This window comes from Oryctolagus cuniculus, chromosome 11 (assembly GCF_964237555.1).
Source record: "Oryctolagus cuniculus chromosome 11, mOryCun1.1, whole genome shotgun sequence".
In the NCBI taxonomy this organism is placed as follows: Eukaryota; Metazoa; Chordata; class Mammalia; order Lagomorpha; family Leporidae; genus Oryctolagus; species Oryctolagus cuniculus.
In genome coordinates, this window is record NC_091442.1 from 25,002,856 (window position 1) to 25,023,222 (window position 20,367).

At 50.6% G+C, this 20,367-nt stretch overlaps 1 protein-coding gene across 9 annotated transcripts in view; it reads right to left on the reverse strand.

Annotated features, from left to right (window-relative positions):
* EFCAB8 (EF-hand calcium binding domain 8) overlaps positions 1–20,367 on the reverse strand; it is an 81,534-nt gene that overhangs the window by 9,619 nt on the left and 51,548 nt on the right. For all 9 annotated transcript variants that reach the window (XM_070051921.1, XM_070051920.1, XM_008256115.4 and 6 more), the window contains 6 exons: positions 18,762–18,966; positions 17,737–17,946; positions 16,664–16,798; positions 12,210–12,431; positions 11,636–11,794; positions 1,102–1,270 (listed from right to left, as the gene is read on the reverse strand). In XM_070051921.1, the coding sequence (XP_069908022.1) occupies positions 1,102–1,270; positions 11,636–11,794; positions 12,210–12,431; positions 16,664–16,798; positions 17,737–17,946; positions 18,762–18,966 (1,100 nt within the window). The remainder of the gene's footprint in view (positions 1–1,101; positions 1,271–11,635; positions 11,795–12,209; positions 12,432–16,663; positions 16,799–17,736; positions 17,947–18,761; positions 18,967–20,367) is intronic.

Here is a 20,367-nt window from a genome sequence, read left to right on the forward strand (position 1 = left end):
ATTGGAAATGGAGCAACCGGGACTCAAACTGGTGCCCGTACGGGATGCTGGTGTCACGGGTGGCAGCTTTCCCCACTGTGCGACAGCACCAGCCCCTTCCACACTTTTTGAAGTATCCTCATCTATATCCTATGGTTAGCAATTCCATTCCTACATTTTCACCATCCAAAAAATGAGTAAGAATGTTCATAGCAGCATTATTCCCTTTTTTTAAATAGAAACTTTTATTTAATAAATACAAATTTCAAAAGTACAACTCTTGGATTATAGCGGTTCTTCCCCCCATCACCTCCCTCCCACCCACAAACCATCCCATCTCCTCCTCCCTCTCCCATCCCATTCTTCATTGATTCATTTTTAATTATCTTTATATATATAGAAGATCAACTCTATACTGAGTAAAGATTTCAACAGTTTGCACCCACACAGACACACAAAGTATAAAGTACTGTTTGAGGATTCATAGCAGCATTTTAATAACTCAAAATAGCTGGAAACAATCCCAATGTCAACCAACAGTAGCATGGATAAACCAATCATAGTACCTCAAGAGAATAGTATTCAGCAATAAGAATGAGTAAACTACTACACTCAAGAAACGGATGGATTTCACAAACAGTGCAATAACATTCAGAGAAAGAAGCCAGACACAAAGGAGAACTGACTGCATGACTCCATTCACACAAAGTTCCAAACACACACACACAACCGGGATGGACTGCCATAGCAAGGGTGTGAGGGTAGCCCCCAGAGTGCTGGCTTCTGTTCTTTGATATGCCTTATAGCATACAAGTTTACTTTCTGGTGTGTGTACTTTTATTTATGTGTGTTAGAATACAATTAGGTTTATTTTTTAAAACATAAAGGAGTGTGCCTTAATAGACACATGATTCTAAGTATACATGAGGTATACTCTGGGTGGATGGATGGACAGACTGTAGAACGCATGACTGGGCAGGTTCACATCCTATATACTATTGGAGCAAAGAGCTGCCGTGGTTCAAACCCCCCCCCCCCCAGGGCCCAAGGTTCACATCAGCTTATGTCCTAATAGGGACAAGAAGGGCCATGGGCACAGCTGAGCTTCAGCGGGACTCATACCAATGGCATCACCGGAGAGTTTCCACGTCTTGACGTTCCGGTCCTGGCCAGCACTGATGACCACCTGGAAGCCGTCCACATACAGGATGTCAGTCACGCTATCCAAATGGCCTCTCCAGGTAATCAGGAGTTTCGGAGGAACCAGAGAGATGGTCTGGCCCATCACGACCTACAGGTGACAGCACAGAACTATTTACAGCAAAACCATCAAGCAGGCTTATCAGAAGGCACACAGGAGTGGAAGCAGCAGAAAAATATTTGAAATTCATGTATAGTGTTTTCACAATAGACATTTATAACAAATTCTTGAAGTTTCTTTTGTATACATGCATTTCAAAGTATTAGCATCCAAGTAAACATATCTTTTAATTCCATTTTCTACTGTTTTTGATGTATCCTTGTATTATGAATAATACTGCTGTAAACATCCATATACACGATTTCATGTGGGCACAGGCCTTCATTTCTCTTGGCATGTTCTTTTTTAAAGATATATTTATTTGAAAGTCAGAGTTACATAGAGAGAAGAGAGGCAGAGAGAGAGAGAGAGAGAGAGAGAGAGAGAGAGAGAGAGGCAGGTTGGGGGGGGAGTCTTCCATCTGCTGGTTCACTCCCCAATTGGCCACAACAGGTGGAGCTGCACTGATCCAAAGCCAGTATCCAGGAGCTTCTTCCAGGTCTTCCATATGGGTGCAGGGGCCCAAGGACTTGGATCATCTTCTACTGCTTTCCCAGGACATAGCAGAAAGCTGGATTGGAAGTGGAGCAGCCAGGACTCGAACCAGTGCCCATATGGGATGCTGGCACTCCAAGTGGCAGCTTTACCTGCTGCGGCACAGCACTGGCTCCCTTGGAATTTCTGGGGCTGACGCTGTGGCTCACTAGGCTAATCCTCTGCCTGTGGTGCTGGCACCGTGGGTTCTAGTCCCGGTCGGGGCACCGGATTCCGTCCCGGTCGCTCCTCTTCCAGTCCAGCTTTCTGCTGTGGCCCAGGGAAGGCAGTGGAGGATGGCCCAAGTGCTTGGGCCCTGTACCCGCATGGGAGACCAGGAGAAGCACCTGGCTCCTGGCTTTGGATCGGTGCAGTGCGCTGGCCATAGCGGCCATTTGGGGGGTGAACCAACGGAAGGAAGACCTTTCTCTCTGTCTCTCTGTCTGTAACTCTGCCTCATAAAAATAAAATAAAATAAGTAGAATTTCTAGAGAAAAAATTGTGGTATAGCCAGTAAAGCTGCTGCATGCAGTGCTGGCATCCCACATGGGCCCCATACATGCTCCATCTGCTCTACTGCAGATCCAGCTCTCTGCTAAGGGCTTGGAAAAAGCAGTTGAAGATGGCCCAGTGCTTAGACCCCTGCACCCACATGGGAGACCCAGACGAAGCCCCTGGCTTCGGCCTGGCCTAGCCCTGGCCCTTGCAGCCGCTTGGAGAATAAACCAGCAGATGGAAAATCAAAATCAATCACTCTCTCTCTCCTTCCATCCCCGCTCTCTTGTAATTCTTTCAAATAAATAAATCTTAAAAAATTAAAAAATAAAATAGTGGAATTCCTAGACCATTTGGTAACTCCATGGTTAATCTTTCAAGGAACTACGAGACTATTTTCCAAACTGGAGGCATGTTTCACAGTGTCCCCAGCGATACACGAGAGTCCCAGTCTGCTCACACGTTACTGTCTGTAGCCCATCTACTGAGTATGAAGCAGGATCTCATTCTGGTTTTGCTGTGCATTTCCATAGCTAATGATGCACAGCAGTGTTTCATATACCTATGGCCATTCACATATCTTCTTTGAAGAAATGTCCATTTAGTTCCTTTGCCCATATTTTAATTGGTTATTTATCTTTTTTATTATTAAGTTTTAAGAGTTCTTTACATATTCTAGATATGGGTCCCTTGTAATATATACAATTTAAAAATGTTTTCACCCATGTTATAAGGTTGTATATTTTCACTTCTTGATTAAAAAAGCTTTTAGGTGTTGGCGTTTTGTTGCAGTGGATTGGGTCACTGCCTGCAACGTCGGCATCCCGTGTGAGCCCTGGTCCAAGTCCTGGCTATTCTACCTCCAATCCAGCTCCCTGCCAACGGCCTGGGAAAGCAGCGGAAGATGGCCCAAGTGCTTGGGCTCCTGCCACCCATGTGGGAGACCAAGAAAAAGCTCCTGGCTCCTGGCTCCTGGCTTCTGGCTTCGGCCTGGCCCAGCCTTGGCCATTGCAGCCACTGGGGTAGTGAACCAGCAGATGGAAGACCTCTCTCTCCATTTCCCTGTCTCTCCTTCACTCTCTGTAACTCTTTCAAATAAATAAATAAATCTTTTTCAAAAGTTTTTAATTTTGATGACGTCCAATTTATTTTTCATTTTGTAGCTAGGGTTTTTGGTGTCATACCTAAGATATACTGCCTAATCTAAGGTCACAAAGCTTCTAAGAGTTTTATGATTTTAGCTCTTGCATTTAAGTCTATAATTCATTTGGAGTTAATTTTTGTGTATGTTGTAAGGTAGAAGTATAAATTCATTTTTTCATTATGAATTCTTGGTTTTTATTTATTCTCATTGACTTGAAAGACAAAGAGAGATCTTCCAATCACTGGTTCACTCGTCAAATAGCCACAGAAGCCAGGGCTAGGCCAGGCCAAAGCCAGAAGTGTGGAATCGCATTCAGCTCTCCCATAAGGGTAGCAGGAGCCCAAGTACTTGAGCCAGTTTACAGGAAGCTGGATGGGAAGCTGGCTAGCCTGGACTCGAACGTGTGGCACTCCAAGATGGGACACGAGAGGGAGTCACAAGTGGCAGCTACTCTACAGTGCCTGCCCCTGAATTCTTTCAGTGGTAAAGCACACTTGTCCCAGTACCATTTGTTTGACAAATAAAACACAAGAGTATTCTATCCTCAACTTGTTTGTCTCACGCCCTAGTCAAGACTCCAGCAACCACAGATGTAAGGGCTTGTCTTCCAACTCTTCACTCTGCCCCACTGACCTGTGTGCCTGTCCTTACGCCAGGGCCACGCTGTCATCACCATGGCAGCTCGGTGTCAAGTTTTGAAATTAAGCATGTGAGTCTTTCAGCTCTGTTGTTTTGGTTCTTTTTAAAGATATTTTTTATTTATCTGAGAGGTAGAGTTACAGACAGTGAGAAGGAGAGACAGGGAGAAAGGTCTTCCATTTGCTCGTTCACTCCCCCAGATGGCCACTATATAGTCGGAGCTGCGCCAATCCAAAGCCAGAAGCCAGGAACTTCTTCCAGGTCTCCCACGCAGGTGCAGGGGCCCCAGCACTGGGGCCATCCTCCACTGCTTTCCCAGGCCACAGCAGAGAGCTGGATCAGAAGAAGAGCAATCAGGACTAGAGCCAGCGCCCATATGGGATGCCAGCACTGCAGGTGGAGGATTAACCCACTCCACCACAGTGCCAGCCCCGTCAGCTCTGCTGCTTTTTAAGAGTTTTCTTTCACTGTTCTAGGTCTCTTGCATTTCCATATGAATTTCTGGATCAGTTTCTTAATTTCTCAAAAAAAAAAAAGAACTATAAACTTCACTGAGTCAAGTCTTAGAAATGTACTACTTTTTATTTATTTATTTATTTATTTGAGAGGCAGAGAGAGAAACAGAGTTCCCATCCAATGGTTCACACCACAAGTGCTTGCAATGGCTGGGACTGAACCCAGGAGCCAGGAATTCAATCCCGTTCTCACACACAGGTGACAGAAACCCAGGCACTTGACCATCAGCACTGCCTCCTGGGCTGTCCATTGGCAAGATGCCGAAACGAGGGGCCAGAGGCGAGAATGCAATGCAAGCACCCCAACATGACATACAGGCATCTGGGCCACGAGGCTCAACATCCAGCCCTTCGTTCCATTTTATTCTCTTTTGATGCTATTGGACATGAAATTTTTTAGATTCAAGTTTAGATGGCTCACTGCCACTGTTTAGGAACACACTGATTTTTTATATTGATTTTGTACCATGCAATCTTGTTGAACTCATTTATTAGTTCCAATAGTTCTTTGTGGATTCTTTAGGATTTTTTCTATGTTCAAGATTGTGTCACCTACAGAGATAGTGTCAACATGTTTAAAAATGGAATATACACACAAGAAGTCTTCAAAAAATTCATGAAAAAAAATTTTTGACAGGCAGAGTTAGTGAGAGAGAGACAGAGAGAAAGATTTTCCTTCCGTTGGTTCACTCCAAATGGCCGCTATGGCCAGCGCGCTTCGCCAATCCAAAGCCAGGAGCCAGGTGCTTCCTCCTGGTCTCCCATGCAGGTGCAGGGCCCAAGCACTTGGGCCATCCTCCAGTACACTCCCAGGCCATGGCAGAGAGCTGTACTGGAAGAGGAGCAACCAGGACTAGAACCCGGTGCCCCGACCTGGACTAGAACCCAGGATGCCGGCGCTGCAGCGGAGGATTAACCTATTGAGCCACAGCGCCGGCCCATGAAAAATGTTTATTATGACAAAAATATGCATGGATTTCAAAAAGTTGTTCACAAAATAAACTTGTATTTTAACTCCATTTTTCATGAACCTTTTGAAGTGCATACGTACACTAGTGATGAATTACCAACAAAGGAAATCTATAAACAACCTCACTTACAATGGCAACAAGAAAAATACTTTGAGGTAAACTTAACCAAGGAGATGAAAGGCCTACGTACTGAAAACTATCCAAAACTGATGAAAGAAATTGAATACGGAAAACTATCTCTGTTCATGGATTGGAATAATTAATTAATTCAAAATTATGGTTAAGATGTCCATGCAACCTCAAGTAATCTCAGATCCAACATAATCCCTACCAAAATTCCAATACCATTTCTCACAGAAATTGAAAAAAATAGCCCCTTAAATTTCTATGGAATCACAAAAGACCCCAAACAAGCCAAAAAAATCTCAGGGGGGAAAAAACAGACTGGAAGTATCACACTCTCTGATTTTAAAATATTTACAGGGGCTGGCACGGTGGCGTTAACCGGTGAAGCCATCACCTGTGGCGCCGGCATCTCATGTGGGCACCAGTTCATGTCCCAGCTGCTCCACTTTGGATCCGGCTCCCTGATGGTGCGCCAGGAAGGCAGCAGACGACAGCCCAACTGCTTGGGCTCCTGTCACCCTTGTGGGAGACCCAGATGAGGCTTCTGACTCCTGGCTTTGCCCATATGGGGAGCAAACCAGCGGATGGAAGCTCTCTCTCTCCCTCTCTCTCTGTAACTGTCTTTCAAATAAATATGTTTTTAAAAACATCTATTATAAAGCTATTGTAATCAAAATCACGCAGTACTAGCACAAAAACAGACACGTAAACCAAACCAACGAATAGAAACCCCAGAAATAAACCCACGTGTTTGCAGTCCATTGACTTCGGACAAAGGTGCCAAGAACAACAGGGAAAGGAGAGCCTCTGCAGCCAACGGCAGGGAGAACTGGACGTCCACACGCAGGACGAACACCACGCACGGATTTCAAAAAGCTTCACCACATAACCTTATCTTTGTGAACGAAATTAACAGAAACTCCTCACACCACACACAAGTCAACCCAGAACGGACCCAGAATGGACTCAGACTCGACCCTAAGATCTGAAGCAGAGAGCTGTATGGAATGCTCTCTATTACTATCCCACAATGCTGGCTTTTTAAGTTAAAAAAGATAAATTCATTTTAAAAAGCTATTGGAGAATAAAACATCAATGGAAAGCTCCATGGCACTGACGTAGGCAGTGAGTCCTTGGATGTGACCCTGAAAGGACAGCACAGCAGTGGGGGCAGACACACGGGACTGCACCAAACCAAACGCTGCTGCGGGAGGGAAGCCATTCACAGAAGAAAACAAGTAACCCACTTAAAGAACAACAAAGGAATGAACAGACATTTCTCAAAAGAAGACACACAAATGGCCAACATGTCCATGCAAAAATGCTCAGCATTGCTGATCCGTAAAACGCACATTGAAGCCACAGTGCCGAGGGCGGGCACTGGCACACTGGCTGCTCGCCACTGGGCTAGCCTGCATCCTGCATCGGAGTGCCTGATTCAGGCTCTGGCTCTGCCACTTCTGATCCAGCTTAGCCCACTGCCAGCGCACACCCTGGGAAGCAGCAGGTGGTGGATCGCACACTTGAATTCCTGCCACACACGTGGGACACCTGTATTGCATTGTGGGCTCCTGGCTTTGGCCCAGCGCAGCCTGGGCTATGCCAGGCTTTGGGGAGTGAACTGGCAGATGGAATACCTCTGTCATTCAAGTAAAATGAAAATAAATAAATGAAAAAATCAATACATGGAAATAAATTAAACCACAATGAGATATTACCTTCCACCTACTAGAATGGCTATTATAGAAAAGAAGCTAACAAGTGCGGTAAACAAGGGAACGCTTAAGCACTTTTGGTGGGAATGTAAATTAGCTAAACGATTTTGGAAAATCGTGTGGAGGTTCCTTAAAAACTAAAAACAGAACGACCATAGGATCCAGCAATCCCACTTCCCGGTTACAGCCCAGGGAGCTGAAATCAGCATGCGCGGGGGACACCCGCACTCCCAAGCTGACTGCAGCACTACTGACAACGGCTAACAGCACCAACCAAGCGCCCACCCACGGGTGAATGGGTTGGAACGTGTGGTGTGTGCACACGACGGCAAAGAAGGAAACTCATCTGCAACAGCGTGGGGAGCCTGGAAGACGCCATGAGAATGAGACGCCCGCACAGAAAGACAAGCACGTACCACGCCGCCTGACCAGGTATGGGGGCGGGAGATGAGGAGCGGCGGGTCTGAGGGAGGAGTTTCAGGCAAAGGAGAGTTTTGAAATCTACCACACAAAACGGGCGACTACGGTCAATCACACTGTGCGCTTCAAAACAACCAGGAGGGAATTTCAAGTGTCTCACCACGAAAGTGAGGTCATATGGAATGTTGACTTGTCTGAGCCAAAAATTCCACACTGCACGGCATAAATATATAGGTTACGACTTGTCTAATTAAAATAATATCAGCCAAGTTCTACAAAGGAAAAAATATTTGATGAAACAGAGAATCGGGTCACAGAAAATACAGTCCTGTTTGTTAAAAGTATATCATTATGGATTATGGGGGCCGGTACTGTGGCGCAGCGGGTTAACGCCCTGGCCTGAAGCGCCGGCATCCCATATGGGTGCCGGTTCTAGTCCCAGCTGCTCCTCTTCTGATCCAGCTCTCTGTTATGGCCTGGGAGTGCAGCAGAAAATGGTCCAAGTGCTTGGGCCCCGCACCCATGCGGGAGACCCGGAGGAAGCTCCTGGCTCATGGCTTCAGATTGGCGCAGCTCCAGCCGTTGCAGTCAATTGGGGAGTGAACCACCAGATGGAAGACACCTCTCTCTCTCTCTCTGCCTCTCCTCTCTCTGTGTAATCAAAGCAATCCTGCTTCTAGGACTTTATCTACATACCTATTTTCCCTTATGTGAAATAACATTGGCTTTTGTTTATAAATAAATAAATAAATCTTAAAAAAAAAAAAAAAGTGTATCATTATGGGCCAGGTGCTGTGACACGGCAGGGTAGGCCACCACTCAGTCCTTAAGCATCCCACATCAGAGTGCTTGACTTGGGTTCCAGCTCCTCCACTTCCAGTTCAGCTGCTTGCTACCACGATCCTGAGAGGCAGCAGGTGATGGCTCCAGTGGTAGAGTGATCATACTAACATTATAAATTCCTTCTATATTGAACCCATGGGTAATCAATTTTCAACAGAATTGAATACAGTGAACTTCTATTAAAACTAGACTGAACACAATATATTTATAGTGCAGATTTAAAAGGGACCTAAAGCCAGTGCTGTGGAGCAGTGGGTTAAAGCCCCAGCCCGCAGTGCCAGCATCCCATACGGGCGCCGGTTCGAGTCCCAGCTGTTCCACTTCTGATCCAGCTCTCTGCTATGGCCTGGGAAAGCAGTAGAAGATGGCCCAATTCCTTGGGCCCCTGCACCCATAAGGGAGACCCGGAAGAAGCTCCTGGCTCCGGATCAGCTCAGCTCTGGCCATTGTGGTCATTTGGGTAGTGAACCAGTGGAATGGAAGACCTCTCTCTCCCTAGCTCTATATCTTTACCTCTCTCTGTAACTCTTTCAGATAAATAAAATAACAAAAATAAATAAACAAACTAAAAAAGGGGGGGGGGGGAACCTAAGACTGCAAGATGCCCATCAAGACTGGAAAGGTCTAACTCTTTCGCCTAGCAATCCCGCTTCTAGGAATTTATCTACATACCTGTTTTCCCTTATGTGAAATAACATTGGCTTTTGTTTATGATTTGTATAAAAAAACACAATTTTCTCTTAAAAGGGGATTATTTCAATAGTATATCCTACGGCTTAGTGCACAGTTGAGAGAAGAGGAGAAGGGAGGGGAGGGGGCGGGAGGGGAGAGAGAAGTGAGCTGCAAAGGTCTCTAAGATGTATCATGGAATATGAAAAGCAAGGTGACAGCAGGTGGTGACAGTAGCTAAGACACCACTTGGGACACCTGCACATCTTATCAGAGTGCCTCAGTTTGAGTTCCAGCCCCGCTCCCCATTCCAACTTCCTGCTAATGTGCACTCTAAGATAGAGACCTCCCATCTACTGGTTCACTCCCCAAATTCCTGCACAGCTGGGACCAGCACTGTGGTGTAGCGGGTAAAGCCACCGCCCGCTATGCGACATCCCAAATGGGCACTGGTTCAAGTACTGGCTGCTCCACTTCTGATCCAGCTCCCTGCTATGGCCTGGGAAAGCAGCAGAGGATGGTCCTGGGCCCCTGCACCCACACAGGAGACCTGGAAGAATCTCCTGGCTCCTGGCTTCAGTCTGGCCCAGCCCTGGCTGTTGAGGCCATTTCGGGAGTGAACTAGCAGATGGAAGATTTCTGTTTCTCCTTCTCTAATTCTTTCGAATAAATAAACCCTTTTTTAAAAAAATCCTGCACATCCAGGGCTGGTCCAGGCTCAAGCTGGGCGCTGGGAACTCCATTGAGGTCTCCCATGTGTGGCAGGGACCCAAGAACTTCAGCCTCACCGCTGCCTCCCGGAGTGCACATCAGCAGGAAGCTGGAGTGGGGAGCAGCGCTGGGACTCACACCCAGGTGCTCCAACTAGGAATGCAGGCCTCGCAAGCTACGTCTTAACTGCTGCGCCGAATATCCACCCCACATGGTTTTAACTTACATTGATGTGCACTAAACAGACAAGTGCATACATACTAAATGGACCCCTGAATAAACATCTACAAGTTGAGCACAAACATGATCAGAGCCAGGCGATGAAACAGTGGTCAGGCCCCAGAAGCCCCCTGGGGTCTCATTCCAACCACTCCACTGCTCCCAGAGAAATAATCACTTCTAACAGGATAGATCTGCCTGGTGTCACATTCTAGAAACACAACACATCCTCATCTAGGCTTGATTTTTGCTTAAATTGCTTGAAGAGTTACCCATTTTGTAGTGAGAAGTGTATCCTGTTCGTTCCAGTGCCAGACACTAGTCTGTAGTGTGAGAACACCGCAATTTAGTTTTCCAGCCTACACCAGAGGCGTGAGTCGTTTCTAATGTGGAGCTATCACACACAGTATTTCTGTCAACATCTTTGCTTGTGTCTTTGAGTGCATGCACTTCTCCTGGGTGTAAGTCCAGGAGCGGAACTGCTGGATCATAGAGTAGGCACATATTCGGCGTCAGTGGCTGCTGTCAAACGGTTCTCCATAATGGTGACAGCCACCGACACCCCCTGCAGCAGTGCCAGTCCCAGCCGAGAAGCACGCTCCTTGCCAGCACCGGCTCTCACCCGTCCTTTTAGCCTCGGTCATTCGGCAGGTATTCAGTGCCATCACGTTGTGGCTTTAATCTGAAAAGCTGCTCAACTCCCTTAGTCAGCATGGAAATATCAAGTGATTACTGAGCCATGCAAATGTGTTGCATTTATTAAAATATTTATATGTTGTATTTTTTATAAGAAGTCATTACCCCAGAGTCCTCAGTGCAGAGATCAAAGCTCGCGGGAGGGCGTGTCTGGGTGTGCACCTGTGTGCGTGTGCTGGTGTGCCTGTGTTGAAGCTCGAGGGAGGGCGTGTCTGGGTGTGCACATGTATTCATGTACTGGTGTGCCCGTGTTGATGCTCGTGGGAGGGCGTGTCTGGGTGTGTGCGTGTATTCGTGTGCTGGTGTGCCTGTGTTGAAGCTCGCGGGAGGGCGTGTCTGGGTGTGCACGTGTATTCGTGTGCTGGTGTGCCTGTGTTGAAGCTCGCGGGAGGGTGTGTCTGGGTGTGCACGTGTATTCGTGTGCTGGTGTGCCTGTGTTGAAGCTCGCGGGAGGGCGTGTCTGGGTGTGTGCGTGTACTGGTGTGCCCGTGTTGATGCTCACTGCTGATGTGACTTCTGGTTGGCACAGCTTTTCTCACTTCACTGACAGCCGTGAACAGAAAGCAAGGAGGATTCTGATGACAGGAGGGAACCAGGGGCCCAGCATCCCAGTGGGACTCAAGGTGTTTTTCTGAGCAACGCTCCGGTGACCTCCCTACCTCCTTCTCCTTCAAAGGAATGTAGTAAGGGGTGCTGATCTGCAGCCTTTTAGGAATTAGCACCCGGAACTTGTTTTCCATTTCAGTGACAGCACTGCTCACACTGGGGTGTGGTGGCTGCTGGCCAACAAATACGCAGTAATCCTTGATGTCCCAGATCTAGGCAAAAAGTGTGGGTTAGCGGCCATGCACCCCTCGACCCCAGCCCCGACTCATCCTTTGGGCTCCTCCCAGGACACGCCTCTTCACTTTGGAGGCCTTTCTTGCCTCCCTAGGAAACCTTGCCACTCAGGGCCCGAGGGAGTCTTAGGGATCTCCTTGGCCAGAGCCCTTGGTCAGCAGGCAGGGCATGACTGGCTCAAGGACAAGGCCCTCCCGCCTCATGTCCATCACAAGCACAGAACCAGCTCTGACACAGCTCATCACAGAGCCAACACAAAACGGGTGACGATGACGGAGTGTGGCCCTCACTGCACGGGGCAGACCCCTGAGCTAATCCGTGATCCTCCCCCAGGGCCATGGGGACAGGGAGGCTGACGCCAGTCCCTGGCCCTGGGTGCCGATTCTTCCTCACCTTGATGCTTCCTTTACAGTCCCCCGTGATGAGGATCCAGTCATTTTCGTCAGTGGCCATGGCGCCCACGACGACATCCTCGTGGTCTTTGAGCTCCACGGGGAACTTCCCCAGGAGGCCTCCGTTGCCGTGGATGGACCAGGCGTAGATGAAGCCATCCATGCAGCTGCTCAGCAAGGCAGCTGTGTGTGGCAGGCGAGGCCTGGTCTGCAGGAAGATGATCTGTGTGAGAGAGGTGGGTCCAGTTCAACAGGGCTGAGAGGCAGTGGGTACCCTGGCCATCGCCGCACACTGCTGAGGCACCCTCACATGGCCCCCAGTTTCCCAGGTGCCCAGTGGGAATGGTGACAGTGACGTTATCCTTCCTGCCTGGCTGGTACAAGGAACTTCATACTGGATGATGAGTCACTTGAGGGTACGGATTTCTGTCTTTTCTGTTTACTCTCTTTTTAAAAAATATTTATTTATTTATTTGAAAGGCAGGGTTGGGGCCAGTGCTGTGGCATAGTAGGTAAAGCTGCTGCCTGCAGTGCCGGCTTCCCATATGGGCGTTGGTTTGAGTCCCAGCTGCTCCGTTTCCTAGCCAGCTCCCTGCTACGGCCTGGGAAAGCAGTGGAAGATGGCCCAAGGCGTTAGACCTCTGCACCCATGTGGGAGACCCGGAAGAAGCTCCTGGCTTCAATGGGTGCAGCTCCAGCCATTGTGGCCATCTGGGGAGTGAACCAGTGGAAGGAAGACCTTTCTCTCTCTGCCTCTCCTCTCTCTGTGTAACTCTGACTTTCAAGTAAATAAATCTAGAAAGAGAGAGAGAGAGAGAGAGAGATTACAGAGAAAGAAAGAGACAGAGAGTGAGCGAGATCCTCCATCAACTGGCTCACCCCTTAAATGGCTCTCAGTGGCTGGAACTGGGCTGATTTGAAGCCAGGAGCCAGGAGCCTCTTCCAGGTCTCCCACGTGGGTGCAGGGCTCCAAATACCTGGGCCATTCTCCGCTGCCCTCCCAGGCACATTAGTCAGAAGCAGAGCCAACAGGACCGGAACTGGCACCCACATGGGATGCTGGCTGAGCAGGCGGTGGCTTTACCTCTACGCCACAGTGCCGGCCCCATATTCTTAGATGCTCAGTGCCTGATGTATGGTACACGCTTGATGGATGAAAGCACACAAGCCAATTTGTCCTAAGGCTCAAACAAAATTTTCTAAGATTAAAGCAATTTGCAGACTGACTCCCCTACATATCCTCATCTATTTATAGCGAAATTCCCCTATTTTCTAGGACAGTGTTTGGACTGCCAGGACAGTGTTTGGACTGGACCAAATTCCTGTTCAAATCTTGCCTTGGCTGTGCCCTTGGCTATTCTCCCTCTCTCACGGTTACCTTATATGTCGCTCCTGTGGCCCACGGACAGGGCCACAATGGGAAGTCATGTTGCATAGAGCAGAGCAGAAGAGAACGCCCTGCTGGCACCTTGCACAAGGCTGAGAACAGTCAGGGGCGCAGAATAGATCAGGCTTGCAGGCTTCCTCACACCTGCCAAGGCGGAGCTTCACAGTGTCTCCAAAACATGTCGCCAAGTAACTAAACGGTCTCAACTATCCTTACTGTCATACAGACCGGGATCACAAACCAGGGGCCCCTTAAGCCCCGGATCTAATGGTTTCTCCTCTGAATTCTACCAAATATTTAAAGAATTAACAATACTCCTTCTCAAAACTTTCCCCAACAAATTCAAGAGGAGGGAACAAATCCTACCTCATCCTGCACAACCAAAGACACGAGCGGAATACTGCAGACCAACAGCCTTGGTGAACTCCGGTGTGAAACTCCTCACCCGAATGCCAGAAAACTAAATTCAGCAGCACAGAAAAGGCTCATACCCCACAAGGGATGCACTCCTGGGACGCAGATGGCTCACCACACACACAGTAACAAGGGGACACTCACATGATCACCTCAACCGATTCAGAAACAGCCCTTGACAAAAACTCAAGTTCATGCGAAACACACTCAACAAACTAGGAACTGAAGGAAACTACATCAACTCAATAAAAAAGCCATATATGAGAAACCCACAGCAAACATCATACTCAGTGGTGCAAGACTGAAAGCATTTTAAGATCAGAGAGAGCAAGACAAGGCCACCCTCTGTCACCACTTTTATTCAACAGAATACTAAAGGGTCTAGCCAGAGCACTGCCAGAAAAAGGACTAAAAGGCATCCAAGTCGGAAAAGAAGAAGTGAAATTATCTGTTAGCAGAGAATATGGTCTAACATGTGGAAAACTCTTTTAAAGATTCTTCCAAAAATATGATTAGAGCCAAGAAATGGATTCAGCAGAATAGCAGGATATAAAGTCAATATACAAAAATTAGTGGTGGGGCCAGTGATACAGCCCAGTGGTTTGAGTCCCGGGTGCCGGTTCAAGTCCCAGCTGCTCCACATCCAATCCAGTTTCCTGCTAATGCACCTGGGGAAGCAGCAGAAGTCAGCCTAAGTCCTTGGCCTCTGCATCCATGTGGGAGACCTGGATGGAGTTCCATGTTCCTGGCTTCAGCCTGGCCCAGCCCCACCACTGTCATTTTGACCATTTGGGAAGTGAACCAGCAAGTGGAAATGCTTGCTCTCTCTCTCTCTAACTCTGCCTTTCAAATAAATAAATCTTTTTAAAAATCAGTTGGATGGGGCTGGTACTGTGGTGCAGTGGGATAAACCCCAGTCTGTAGCACCAGCATCCCATATGGGCACCAGTTCAAGTCTCCTTGGGCCCCCCTAGGGACCAGTGCTGTGGCATAGCAGGTAAAGCTGCTGCCTGTAGTGTCAGTATCCCATATGGGTGCCAGTTTGAATCCTGGCTGCTCCACCTCGATCCAGCTCTCTGCTATGGCCTGGGAAAGCAGTGGAAGATGGCCCAAGTCCCTGGACCCCTAAACCCATGTGGGAGACCTGGAAGAAGCTCAAGGCTTCTGACTTCAGATCGGCACAACTCCAGCTGTTGTGGCCATCTGGGGAGTGAATCAGCAGACGAAAGACCTTTGTCTCTGTCTCCTTCTGTCTGTGGCTCTACCTTTCAATTAAATAAATAAATAAAATCTCTAAAAAAAGAAGAAGAAGAAGAAGAAAAGAAGTAACCCAAGTGTCTATCAGTGGATGAAAGGATAAGCAAAATGTGATGGACACACGCCGTGGAATAGTACTGACCCCTAAAAAGGAAAGAAAGTTTGACATAAGCTAGCTCTAGTATGAATAAGGACATTATGCTGGGTGAAAGAAAGCAATCTCAGAAAGACGCACACAGTGTGACACTGCGTGACCCCACTTATGTGAGATGGAGTCGCCAAAATTACGGAGCCAGAAAGCAGCTCGGTGGTGGCCAGGGGCTGGGGATGGAGAAGCGCTGTTTAGCAGGCCCAGGCTTTCACGTTCATGAGCTGAAAGGAGCGGCAGAGACGCACGGCGGTGACAGCTGCACCTGTGCGCGTGCTGAGCAGCCAGGCTCCACCTCACTGGTCCAGGAAAGTACAAAATCCGCTGGCCGAGGCTGCTGTTGCTGGCAGGGGCAGGGTGGCTGCAGCCAGACATGGCAGAACCTTTATTTTTTCTTCGTATACTTTTTAGAAAATCACTGTTAACTGGCATTACTTTTAAAATGTTGTCAAGGTATTTTTTAGTTTTTAATGTTTTTTAACGATTCATTCATCCACCCATTCATTTGAAAGAAGGATAGAGAGGAAGATATCTTCCATCTGTTGTTTCATTCCCAAAAGCCAGGCAGAAGCCAGGTGCCCAGAACTCCATCTGGGTCTCCCAAGTACTTGAGCCACCATCTGCTGCCCTCCAGGAGCACTAGCAGGAAGGTGGATCGGAAGCAGAGGCAGACCTCAATCCCTGATGCTCCGATATGGGGTGCAGGCCACCCATGCGGCAGCTTAACCCCCTGAGCCACAACGTCCACCCTAAGGCATTACTTAGGAGGCAGAGCATTCGGGAGCTGGAGGAGACGCTGTGAGCCCCTCCCCAGCACGCAGGACCGGCTCTGAGGCGCATGCCTGGAGCGGGGTGGTGGGGCGAGCCTGCCACACCCTGCCACAACAGGGGTTTGTGTTTTCAGGAGGGGCTTAAGCATCACAACGAGGAGCATCCAGGACAGAAAAGGAAAGGCACAGGAGGAAGAGTTGAAAAGATAAACTGACCCCACCCACAAGCCACACAAAGCAGGAGGGCACTCTAACAGTAGATTCTGGAAATGCCACTGTCCTGCCTCCCAATCCAGCACCCTGCCCCCACACTGCCCCAGGAAGGAGCGCTGCTCACCCCCTTGGACACATCCAACCCTGCTACACAGGAACTCCACCCAGACCCAGCAGCCCTAACTCCAGATGCTAAACCGCACCACCCTCTGCACGCCGCCTGCCCAGGCCCGGGGAGAGGCAGGCGCATGCCCCTGCTTCCCAACCTTCTCCACCGACGCGTTGGACTGCAGCAACTTCTTCCGCTGGAACTCCCCTCTTTTCTTCTCGGCCTCTTTGTAAACGGACTGTTTGCCACGCAACTTGGATGTCAGCCCGGTCCTGCCGGCGCTGAAAGAGGCCTGCAGAGAGCAATGGGTCTTCCAGGTCACCCTGAGTGTGCCCCCTTCTCTGTGGGGACAGAGATGAGAGGAAAGGAGCAGCCCCTCCCGGCCCCCGCGCCCTGTGGAGGCCGGCACAGAACCAAGTGGGCGCTGGGCCTCTGGACATGCTGATGCTAGGGACTCCCCTCCTCGTGAGCAGCTATTCGGGGCCGAGACTTGCCCTAAAAGTGACTAGGAGGCTGGGGGGCGTGTATCCCCTCACTCTGAAAATCCGAATGCAGGGCACAACCCTGCTACTTCAAAGACCGGGTGGCTGTCTAGAGCTGACGTAGAGAGAACGACAGCCTGGCAGCTCACACGGGAGTGAGGCCGTCACTGCCCAGCCTCAGCTCCAGGCACAGGGAACCAGACTGCGGTCCCCACCTCACTGCTGGGAGCCTGAGGCCTGCCCAGCCAGCCCCTGTGCGTACGAAGGGACAGCTCCTCCTTCTCTTTCTCCCTGTTCTCCCCAAAAGTGGGCTGTAAGGCTGGAAGGCGGAATCCTGGGGCAGGGAGTAGGGCTGAGCCAAGGCCTTTGCGGCCTGGTCTCCAAGGAGGTAAGGCTTGCGTCTGGGGAAGGCTGCAGGTCCCCCTGCTCACCGCCACACCCGGGCCAGGGCCAGGGCCAGGGCCTTGAGCTTTAGGCTGGGAAAGTGGCCCAGGAACTCATGTCCGGTTTTCAGTTCTGGGGCATGCTCCCTTGCCGTCTTGCCTTTAGCTTTCAGACTTGCAAGCCGGGGATTGCCTGCGGGCCGGGAAGCCACGGCGGCCAGGCCTGAGCAGCACAGAGCACACGATGCAGTGGGGTGAAAACAGGGAGGCCCCCGCCTGGCCCAGCACACCCCCGCAAGGGAGCGGATGACGCTAACGGCGCTCCGGGAAAAGCACACCCCCAACAAGCAGACCCCTGCTCCCACCTGCTGGAGCACAGGCTTGTCCGACTCCTTGTCTTTCAAGTGCTTCAGCACCGGGGGAGCCGACTTCAGGTTCAGCTTCAGGCTGGCCCCGGCCGGGGTCTTGGTGCTAGGGCCGGGGAGCTTTCTGGGGGTCTTGTGTGCCCACATCTCCTCCATGTAGGATTTGTTGGGCCTGCGGCCCTCAGCCAGGAAGCTGCCCACTTCCCGTACCTGTACCAGGGAGAGAGCAGCCCCTACGCCGTTACAGAGTCCTAGGGGAAACACCAGACCTGTCCAGTCCCAAGCTAGCACCAGGGGCCTCCAGCTGCCCGAGAACTTCTTCCCAGAAACCTCCCTCCTCGACAGACCCCAGACCAGAGCTAACAACCCCATCCCCATCCCTGGGCAACCACTGGTGCCCTCAGGACTCTCAGAGGGGGCACTGCTCCTGTGAGAAACTGTTTCCTCATCTGTGCAATGCAAAGTAGCTTCCAGCTGTTCCTAGGGTCTGACCTTAATGGAAATCCACAGTGAAAAACAGAAAGCTGAGCTGCCTGGGGGAAGCCCCACCCCCAAGCACTCCTCCCCCCACACACCTGGGAAACTGTGGCATGAGGTGACCCCCAAGGTCCCTTCCAACACAGGGCTACTGAGAGACGGTGGCACAGGTTTCCCAAGCCCCTGCCCTGAGCCCAGTGACATCCAACAGCCACCCGGGCAAGAAGGGAGCCACCATCAAGAGCAAGACATCCAAGAAAGAGGACAGGCTTGCCCCACCAGGCTCTGGAGCCTGACTGGCAGGGTTCGCATCTACCCTTCTTGGCTGTGTGACCTTAATCAAGGTGCTTAACCTCTCTGTGCCTGTTTCCACATCTGTCAGATGAAGAGAATCCCGAAAATTACCACACATCTGCTTAGCTCCTAAGCCCTCCAGAACAAGTCACGACCACCCCCTCTACTCCCCAGGACACTCCCCAGCCCCGTGCCCACACGACGGGCCCACCACGGGGAGCAGGTGGAGGGAGAGCATGTTCCACGGACCACACCTTCTTGGGCTGTAAGGGCAAGGGGCTCTCGGAGGCGTTGAAGTTGAGGATGGGCTTGAACATGCTGACGTTCCAGAAGAGGACGTCCCCATTGTAGGAGGAGGTCCCGAGGAACTGGTTCTGGTACTTGGCCATGCTCAGGACGTCCTCGGTGTGGAAGGCCTGCCACTGCGAGGTCAGCAGCACTGGCTTGGTTTTGTGGAACCTGTGAACACGGCCAGGGCTGAGGCCTGAGCGCTCGGCCTCGCCACCGCAGGGGCTGCCTCGCAGTGCTGGGGCCTCACGAACCCAGGGACTCGCGCCTGTCCGGCGGTCTTTACACAAACCGGCCCTACGGATGAATTCTACTCTCCCGCTCCAGGCGCCTGGGTTAGGGTTAAGGTTTAGCAGGAAAATCAGGGCCCCACAAAGGCCCTCAGAGCAGATGGCGCCTTGCCCCCCTTCCCCTCCACACAAGCGGAAGTCGGGCTCCCCCCACGTCCCATAGGGGCCTTCACCTGCTCTCACCGCACTCGACACATTTTCTAATTCTGAACTAAATGACCGATTACCATCTGCCTGCTGAGGCACTCAAAGTCCGCGTCCCCCCCACCCCACCCCCCAATTCACACATCGGAACTGGTCCTCGGGGGCAGAGAAGCTGGAGGGGGCCTGGGAGGAAGGTGTCGTGCCATCAGAGCCCTCACACGCGGGATCAGAGAGGCCTCCTGCCCCTTTGACCACGGCAGGTTACGGCGAAGACACGGCCATCCCCGAACCACACCTGCCAGCGCTGACCCGCCCCTTCCCAGCCTCCAGAGCCGCGAGAGACGTCTGTTGCTTATCTGCCACCCAGCCCCTGTATTCTGCACTGGCAGTGAGTGACCAGGAGCACGGCCCAGCTGTCACACGGACTCTGCAGACCTGGCAGAAGCAGCTGTGGCGCTGGCTAAGAGAGTTCTGAGAGGCGTGCCAGAAAAAGCCAGCACGGCCCTGCATGGCCCGCCAACGGCGACTCCAGTGAGGGCCCGGGGGGCAGCGGCGTCCAGAAAGCCTCCTCGCAGCGGCACCCGAGTGACCCTGAGCACAATGCTGGCAGACTGCGGACAGGAAGGCCCCCGTGATCAGTCTCAGACGCCACCGAGGCACGTGGACTGGGAGCCGGAGGCAAGGCCGCCGCCGTAAAGTGACAGAGGACTTGGATGGCTCGTGTCTGTGTTCCAGCAGGCCAGTAGGCGGCAGCAGGCAGAACAAACTACCTGGCACTTCAGCTCCTGACTTTGGCCCTGGCCCAACCCCAGCCATTGCAGCATTTGGGAAGTTAACTAAGTCAAGGGAATTCTTTCTTTCTATCTCTCTCCCCTTCCTCCTTCCCTCCCTCCTTCCCTCCCTCTCTCTCTCTCTGCCTTGGTTTCTCAAATCAATATTTAAAAAAAAAAATATTTTCTAAAAAGAACAAATTGCCAATCAAAAAGGAAGCAGACATAAAGACTTAGGAAAAGTGCCCACCTGTGTGTCTGAAGGGAATGAGAAAACCATTCAGGAGAAAACGTGACAGGTTTGGCCAAGCACCCCTTTGACAGAGATCCACTGCCTCCACCACCCAGATCTCAAAGGACAAGGCCTC